The sequence below is a fragment of the Chaetura pelagica genome, unplaced genomic scaffold (genome assembly GCF_000747805.2).
Source record: "Chaetura pelagica isolate M959 unplaced genomic scaffold, ChaPel_1.0 scaffold470, whole genome shotgun sequence".
Taxonomy (NCBI): Eukaryota; Metazoa; Chordata; class Aves; order Apodiformes; family Apodidae; genus Chaetura; species Chaetura pelagica.
This window is the reverse complement of record NW_009951911.1, coordinates 328,722-337,590: the sequence shown is the minus strand read 5'-3', so window position 1 is coordinate 337,590 and position 8,869 is coordinate 328,722. Positions and strand designations below refer to the sequence as shown.

General features: G+C 56.5%; 1 protein-coding gene across 1 annotated transcript in view; it reads right to left on the bottom strand.

Annotated features, from left to right (window-relative positions):
• Window positions 1-8,566, bottom strand: part of TMEM183A (transmembrane protein 183A) — a 63,523-nt gene extending 54,957 nt beyond the window's left edge. The window contains exon 1 of the mRNA XM_009994289.1: window positions 8,518-8,566. Coding sequence (XP_009992591.1) covers window positions 8,518-8,566 — 49 coding nt within the window. The remainder of the gene's footprint in view (window positions 1-8,517) is intronic.
• Window positions 8,567-8,869: the final 303 nt, after the last annotated feature.

Below are 8,869 nucleotides of genomic sequence, written 5' to 3'. Positions count from 1 at the left end.
GCTGAGCTGCAGGAAATGGAGCAGCTAAATCCTGCTCTCCCTGGTTCAGGGGATCATCCCTGGTGCCAGAGCTTGGCCATGGGGTCACTTGGCACAGCTCAGTGGGTGCAGGAGCTCCTGGAAGTGCTGGGAGCTCCAGGGCTTTGTGCCCATGGGTGTAACGGGGGTGGATACACCTTGGACACCCTGAGGGGTTGGTGGGTGGAAGCACAGACCAGGCTTGGTGGTGACATGGTTGTGGGAACCACCTTTGCAGTCTTCTTGGGTGAGCTGGACGTGGCTGTGGGAGCTGGTGGGAAGCAGGGTGGGGGCAAGGGCAGCATCTCCAGGCACGGAGCTTTGCCCAGGGGGCTCTGGGTTCTGCTGGCAAGGACACAAAGGTCATGGTGTTGGCTCAGCTCCACCCAGCTGACATTTGAAGAGGGAAGGAGCTGGAAACTCCCTGCTGGGTCTGACACAGCTTGTGACATTCATGAAAAGCTTGATTTATTCTTCCTGATCTTCTCCAGTACTTGGGATCTCTGGAGGGAACTGAACTTCTGTGTCCCTTCTGTCTTCCTCATGGACTATATTTAGGAGGAATGAGCTTCAGATGAAGCTTCCATGGCAGGGGATTTTTGAGGTGCTCCCTGTGGTTTCTCTGGTGGCTAATAAGGGTTGAGCTGATTCCATCATTCTCCTGAAGGAAAGCCACTTGGATATTCCTTCTCAACTCAAGTTCCCAAAGCACAGCACCTTCAGCACCTCCACCATCCTGGCACAGTGAGCTGGGAACACAGTCCTCTGCTTCATGGTGCTTAGGGATGTGCAGGGGCAGAGTCACCACCAAAAACTCCTTCTTGCAAAGAACAAGACTTAGAAAGTAGCCTTCCTGCAGTGCTGGGTGGCCTGGGTGGCACTTGGCTCTCCCCTGCTGCCCTGGCTGGGGGTGGGGGCTGGGTGGGCTTCACCTGGGGGTTGGGTTTGTGTAAGGATGAGTGTGGGTGAGGATGTGGACTTGCTGGGTGTATGGTTGGAGGAGCAGACAGAGCTGTGGTGTCTGTGCCTCGTCCCCACCTGCCTTGAAGTGTCACTGCCCTCAGATGTTCCTGTGGGGCCAAGTCCTGTCACTTGTGGTGAACCTCAGGGAGGAGGGACCAGGGGGGACACAGGGGCACCCTGGCAGGGGGTTCTTCCAGCCTGGGGAGGATGGGGGTTGTGCTGCAGCTGGTCTGCATCTCTGCCTGCTCCTTACTGGGACCAGTCCTGCCTTCTGTGCTGCTCTGCCAGCTTCATCCACACCCCCAAGCCACACAGGGGGACAGCCAAGATGCCAAAGCACCACGGCTTGGCCAGGGAAGGCTGTGGTTATCCCTGGCATGAGGGTGCTTGGGAGGAAGCACCAAGCAGTGATTTAACCCTGTGATCCTGCCTTGCTCTACATGGAGCTGAGAAACCACAGCTCTGAGATCCCACCCACATGTCCCAGTATGGGTGGAGGTGCATGAGGGGTGGCTGGGACTTTCCCCATGGGTGTTGCAGAGCTGTCCTGGGACTGGGTCATCCTTGACACGTGACTTCATGGAGCCAAGAATCATGCTGGCATCCCACTCCCTTCCAGGGCAAGTTTGCAGCTGGGGAGGCAGTTCAGTGCTTGGCTGCTCCATCAGCAAAGGGATTAAATAACCTGCTGAAGTCACAGCACTGGGAAGGAAAAGCTGAAGGGATGAATACGAGGGGAACCCCCCACATCTCCTGAATTGCTTCTGGTTGGGGCCATCCCATGCCCAAGCCAAAGAGTCACTACTCTTCTTCAACACAGGAGAGACATAGAGCTGCTGGAGAGAGTCCAGAGGAGCCACGGAGATGCTGGGAGGGCTGGAGCAGCTCTGCTCTGGAGCCAGGCTGGGAGAGTTGGGGTGTTCAGCCTGGAGAAGAGAAGGCTCCAGGGAGACCTCAGAGCAGCTTCCAGTGCCTGAAGGGGCTCCAGGAAAGCTGGGGAGGGGCTTGGGACAAGGGCAGGGAGGGATGGGATGAGGGGGAATGGATGAAAAGTGGGAGAGGGAGATTGAGGTTGGAGATGAGGAGGAAATTCTTTGGTGTGAGGGTGGTGAGAGCCTGGCCCAGGTTGCCCAGGGAAGCTGTGGCTGCCCCATCCCTGGCAGTGTTGAAGGGCAGGTTGGATGGGGCTTGGAGCAGCCTGGGCTGGTGGGAGGTGTCCCTGCCCATGCAGGGGGTTGGGACTGGATGTTCCTTAGGGTCCCTCCCAACCCAAACCATCCCATGATTTATGATCCTGTGATTATGATTCTTTCCAATCAGCAGCTCCTGTGTCCCCTGGGCTGGGCAGAGCTGCCTGCTGTGGTGTGGGTACTGGGTGTGGGGGGAGGCACCTCTGCATCTGTTCAGGGGGCACAGGTGCCTCTGTGGCACAGATTCCAGCAGCCCCCCCTTGTGCTGGTGACTCTTCCCCAGTCGCTGAATAAATTAGCACCACCCAGTGCTGGGGGGGTGTGACTAAAGCAGGGCAGGAGCTGGTTTGGCAGCGAGGAGGAGGCCCCCCCTGTGCCAGGGCGTCAGGCTCCCAGTTGAGATAACTCCTCATCAAAAGTGTCAGGGGGGTGGGAGGGATGTACCCGTGGCAAAACCGCCAGTGAAATCGTGGAAAATCACCAGCTGTCCCTCCAGGTCTCAGGGATGACTGAAGTGATGCCCTGCTGGTGGGGAAACTGAGGGACAAAGCCTCCCTCTCCCAAAGGTGAGGGGACTTCTGCAGTGATGCTGCCTCTGTGACCAGCCCGTGGGTTTCTCCCCATGGCTGAAGGCTGCTGCCATGGGCCTTGTTGCCTCTCCAAGGACTCTGCATCCACCCTTGGCTGGAAACCAGCTGGATTGCTGGGATCCCAGTGCTCCCCTTCACTTGCAGATCCACCTAGGGGCAGGTTCAACTTGTGGATGCCCCCTCCCTGGTGGCCTTCAAGAGCAGGTTGAATGGGGCCTTGAGCAACCTGATCCAGCAGGAGGTGTCCCTGCCCATGCAGGGGGTTGGAACTAGATGATCTTTAAGGTCCCTTCCAACCCAAACCATCCCAGGATCCTATGATTCTATGACATGCTGCTCCTAGAAGAGCCGTGGCCTTTGCATGTCCCTCTGCTGCTTGTTTAACCTTGAATGAAGCAGAAGTCAAAGGCTTTGTCCTGGCAGAGCAAAGGGTGTAGGGTTTGGTTGCAAAGTTATAGGGGAAAAAAGGGTGAAACAGCCACGTGCAGACACAGGGCTGGTGAATAGCCCAGCCATTGCAAAAGGAAATGGTTGTAACCAGTGTTGTGGCTTTTCACATCAGGGTGGTTGCTGTTAATGCCCCTTCTGGTCCCTGTGGATGGATCTGAGTGCAGACCACATCCTGGAGCAGGGATGTGAGCTTGGTGTCCTGCATCAGGCTCAGCCTTCTCCTCCCTCCCAGGCAGCACAAAGTGGTTTCCCCCCTGTCACTTGGGGGTGTTGCTGGTTTGTTGTGGAAATCCACTGCAAAATGATACTGGTGCAGGTGACTGGAGAGGGATGGTGGTGACAGGAGTTGGGGGATTTGGTTTGTGTTTGTAAGGGTTTGAAGTAACCCCTCCTGCTGCCCAGGGAGGCTGTGGGGTCTCCATCCCTGGAGTCATTCAAAGCTTCCCAGGACGTGGGATCTGCCCCAGGGGATCCTGCTCTGCCAGGGGGTTGGATGGATGATCTCCAGAGGTCCCTTCCAACCCTGACCATGCTGTGATCCTGCCTGCTGGGGCAGGTCTGCATCAGACTGAAATCCAGCTCATGGGGTTATTACAGTGGTAATATTCCCTTGCCTTCCCAGCACGCTGGCTGGGGTCCCACATGAGCCACACTGGGATCCTCATGGATTTAGCAGCAACTTCAGTCCTGTCATCTCCTCTCCCCTCGGTTGAGTTTTTGGCAGTTGCAAACCCAGTGGTGAAGTTTGAAGGTGAGTCTGAGCTTGCTGAGCCTCTTGGCTGGGCTTTGGGATCCCACTTGTCAGAGGGATCATCCCATTTGGAGGCTCATTCCTGGCTGTCATCTCACCCCAAAGTGCCAGGCAGGAGGTTTGTGTCTTGCTGTGTCTCTGCCCCAGCAGCCCCTGCCTCCCCCTGCCAAGAAACCAACACCCCCCTCCCTCTGGGGCCACCTGAGGACATGGAGCTTGGTTTGGAAACAGGGAAACTGAGTCAGGAACAGTAACACGACCAATAGAAAACTCTCCAAGGGGCAACAGGGGCCTGTAAATGGTGTAGTCACCTGTGTAGGTGACTGAGTTTGGGTGCCAAGCCCTGGGAGGGGTGTTCACACTGTGCACCCCCTCCGGGTGCCGGGGGAACTGGCAGAGATTTCAGCTCAACGTCTGACAGGCTTTTTTGTTGCAGAACAATTGTGGTTCTGCACAATGGGGAGGAGCAGGTGGCTTTCTGAAAATACCCACTGGAAGTGGTGTGTAATGCCTCCCCTCCCACTGGGAACTATAAATACCGGTTGAATACTAACACTTCACTTCTGCTTGCAAAGAAACAGCCAGATCTGGACATTTTTCATCCCCGATTTCTCCTCTGGTTTAGTGGCTTGGAACGAGGAAGGGCTGAGGATGGGAACCAGTTTCTGGTTTTGGAGCAGGGCAGAAATGTGCCCATGAAGGTAAGATACTGGGAGGAGCTTTGTGTTGCTTGCAGGGTCCTCTCTCCCCTGCTTTAGGGGCACCCACCACTTCTCTGCCACCTCTGAGACAGACTCCAAAACATGGAAGTGCTGCCCAAACATCCCTCCCAACCAGGGTCACATCTTCAGCAAGGGAGAAGTTGGGCTTTGTCCCCTGGAGGGTGAGGGACACGTTCCTGCAGGTGTGGGGACTCAGGGTGACTCCCCAGGCCTGGATGGGAGAGGAGGCACCACTGCATCTTTCCCCAGGGCTGGGTCACATCCATAGCCCAGATCTCCACAGCAGGGACTCTCCCTTGTGAACCCACCTCACCCTTTAGTGGGTGAATCTGATCCTTTGCTGCTAAAAATTGGCACCTTGTTTCTAGCCAGAATGCCTCATTTCCCTTATTATCCCCAGGTGTCCTGGCCACGGGCTGTCCCTGGCAGCAGCCAGGTACCATCTGTGTGGTCCCCTGCCATCTGCAGGGCTGGGATAGGGAATGTGGAGGTGCCATCACCATCTGTGCCCCACAGCAAGTTGGATCTTCCTTGTCCTTCTCAGGGGAGTTGCCCAGAGGCCACATCCCTGAAGTAAATATAAGGACTCAGGGGAGATTCTGGGATGAGGCTGTACCTGCTGATTGCTTTCCTTATTGAAATGCAGCTTTTTTTTTCCCTGTGGATTGCCCAGGATGGAGAAGCCAGGCTGGTGTGAGCTTACACACTTGGCTGCTTAGGTCTAGGCTTCTAGAACTAAGAAACCTGTGGAGCATATAGACCTCCTGTGCCCAAGGGTGGGGTGAGGAAGGGAAGGATGGAGAGGGGCCCTTGGGGTCTGTGGGGCTGGAGAGAGGGATGCAAGGAGCTTCTGGAACACATGGGGCCTACAGGGTGGTGGGGAAGGGGCTTTTTGTGAGAGAACAAGGGGGAATGGATGAAAAGTGGAAGAGGGAGATTGAGGTTGGAGATGAGGAGGGAATTCTTTGGTGTGAGGGTGGTGAGAGCCTGGCCCAGGTTGCCCAGGGAAGCTGTGGCTGCCCCATCCCTGGCAGTGTTGAAGGGCAGGTTGGATGGAGCAGCCTGGGCTGGTGGGAGGTGTCCCTGCCCATGCAGGGGGTTGGATCTAGATGATCTTTAAGGCCCCTTCCAGCCCATCTCCAAGACCTGCAGCAGGTGAAGATTTCCATCTCCAGGTTCTGTGCTTCAAACACCAGTTGCAATTGCTGGGCCAGGGCACTTCCTTGTCCTCTTGTGTGCAGGAATCATCTCCATTGTCTCAGCCTCTAATTCCCACATCTCCCACAGAGGCTGAGTCAGACTTTGGGCTCCGTGGGTTGATGGAGATGTTGATGGAGATGCTGAGGATGTTCCTGCTCTGCCATCCACAAGCTGTCCCACAGCCTGGTGGGCCAAGACTGACCTACCCCAGGGCAGATCAGAGGTAGCTCAACATGTCCTGGATGCTCCAAAGTGTTGTCTGACTGCAGCAAGGGTGGGAAGGACTTCTGTGGGAACAGTGATTGGGCCAGGCTTGCTGGCACGTCAGGATACAGTTTTGTAGCCAGTCCATGGCACCACTGACTCAACACCACAAGGAAAAGGCGAAACAAGAAGTGCTGCCAGGGAAAACCAGCAGCAAAAGGGCATCACCCTCCTCCTTCCTCCCAGGTCTGGCTGGGAAAGGGTCAGTAGGGGACACTGGGACCAGTCCCCAGCTGGACCAGCAGAGGAGAAGCCAACCTGGCTCCCATGAGCTGTCAGCAGTGGGTCCTGGGGGGGCTCGGGTGCCCCAACTGCCCCTTCTCCCGAGGCCTGAGGAGGCTTTTCCAGCGGCAGAGAAGATCAAACTGACACTTTTATGGGATGATCCATCTCCCTGAGCTTGTTGCCCCCGAGGTGCACGCTCAGCCCTTTGCCAGCTGCCTGCTGGGGTGATGATCCTGCTGACAGAGCCACGGAGCCTTGTCAGGGCTGAGATGAGAGTGAAGCTGCTCAGAGAGCAACCAGCAGCCTGTCCCTGCCTGGGTGCCTGGGCAGGGTTGTGTGTGGGTAAATGCTGGGTGTGATGCTTGCTCTGGTGGGGAAGGGGAAGCCAGGGAGCTCCCTGGAGCATCCCCCAGGCAGCTGGACTCTCTGCAACGTTGTGCTGAGCAAATAATCAGCTCAAGGGCAAAACCCCCCTCTGCTCCACCCTCGTTGCAAACCAGGCTCTCCAAGCAGGCAGCACGTGGCTGGGCTGGTTTCCATCCCCCAAAAAAGTGAGGGAAGCATCATTTTCAGGGGGAAGGGAGAGCAAAGGAAGCACGTTTTCACTGGCAACAAACCTGCTTCCAGCAAGTCTGTGCCTGGCAGCCCCGCGGGGCTAAAAATACCCAGCAAAGGACTCAGGGGCTGTTTTCTCAGCTCACCAGCTGCCTCCTCACATCTCCACTCCTCTACCCAATGATTATCCCATCACTTAAGGCCCTCTAAACCCAGGCAGCAGCATTTATCTCGTTTTACCAGATACAGATGAAAGGTTAAGATTCACAGGCAGCTTTTTGCTGCTGATTGCAGGGCAGCTCAGCCCCCTCCTGCCGAGGGGCAGCTCCAGCTCTGCCCTTCCTGCTGCTGAAGTCACTGGCAAAGTGTGTGATGTTTGGGCTGTCACCCCCATGGACATCCCCAAGGTCCTTCACAGTGACCCACTGGGTCTGCAGGGCTGCCTAAGAGACACTGGGCTTCACTCTGCAAGGTCTTGTGTGTGCAACATCCAGCTGGGCTCCCAGGGGAAGGGCTGTGTGGGGGTGGGTGGGTTTCCATTGCTTTTGGGGAATGGAGAAAATCCCAAGGTTTGGGATGGAACAGAACTCAGGGGTTGCTCCAGTCAAGGGGAGCTGACCCCAGGCAGCAGCTTCCTGCACACATCTCCCTGCAGGCATTCATAGAATCATGGGATGGTTTGGGTTGGAAGGGACCTTAAAGATCATCAGGTTCCAACCCCCTGCATGGGCAGGGACACCTCCCACCAGCCCAGGCTGCTCCAAGCCCCATCCAACCTGCCCTTCAACACTGCCAGGGATGGGGCTTCCTCATCATCCAGGTCCCTTTGGTCAGGAAGGAGCATAAACAAGCCTCAGAGGTTCAGGACAGTGTTACATGCCCATAATAGGTTTTATCCCACTTGAGGAACACACCTTAAATCTGTGAAGGGGCAGGAGGTGGCACAGACACCTGCAGGACACCCTGTCCCATGTCCCATCATGCAGGAGCGACTTTCAGGACAACGTGCTGGCTGCACTTTGAGGGGTTGGTGCTTTTGCCAGAGTTTCTCTATTTTTAGAGGGTTTTTTGTGTCAAACTTCCCATCAGCTGATGAGCCAATGTCAGCCCAAGAGCAGAGCTATGGTTCCCCCAGCGTGTCTGTGTGTCTGGGTGTGCACAAAAGCATCTCCTTGCACACTCTGCCTTTGAAGGGCCCTGCTGAGCTGGGGGAGACACCAGCTTTTGTTCCAGTCCAAAGGGCCAGAATGGGCTGAGCTGGCCCATGGCTGCAGGCAGGTCCTTTTTGTCCACGTTGCTTTGAAAGAGAGGAGATCCAAGGATATTCAGACCCCTTCTCAAGTGTTGAATCTCTCTTGTCAAGGTTTCCCAGCTGAGGACTGGCCCACAGCCTGTGTCAGACCAGCAGCCCTGCCCCTGAGCTTGCCACGTCCTGTCTTGCTGCTCAGCTCAGGTCCTGCCTTGGTTTGTTCCCTGGCAGACAAAGCCTGGCAGAGCTGGTGCTGTGGGGTGGGCAGGTCCCCAGGGCAGCAGGGGTGACAGCAGCACAGCCACCCTTGCTGCTGGGGCTGGAGGAGGCAGCAGCTCACCCAGAGGGCTGCTGATCCCCATCTGGCACTTGGTGCTGGGGTGGGACATCCCGACCTCTCACCCTGGAGGTTTTGGGCCGTGGAACTGGAGGAGAAGCTGCAGGTACCAACATTTCCTCTGGGAGCAAGTGCCTGGGTCCAGCCAGGCTTTGATCCAGCCTCCAGCCAGCCTGCAGCCCAAACTGGCAGCTCTGCCTCCCCCTCCAGCCTCTCAGCCCTGGCACTGGCTGAGCCCTCTGCTTGTGTTTGGGCAGGAATTCAGGGATTCTGCTGCTTCCACCCCCTGGTTGGGGTCGGGCTGACAGCAGATGTGCTGAAGCCCAGTGAACTCTGAATGGCCAGTCCCACCATA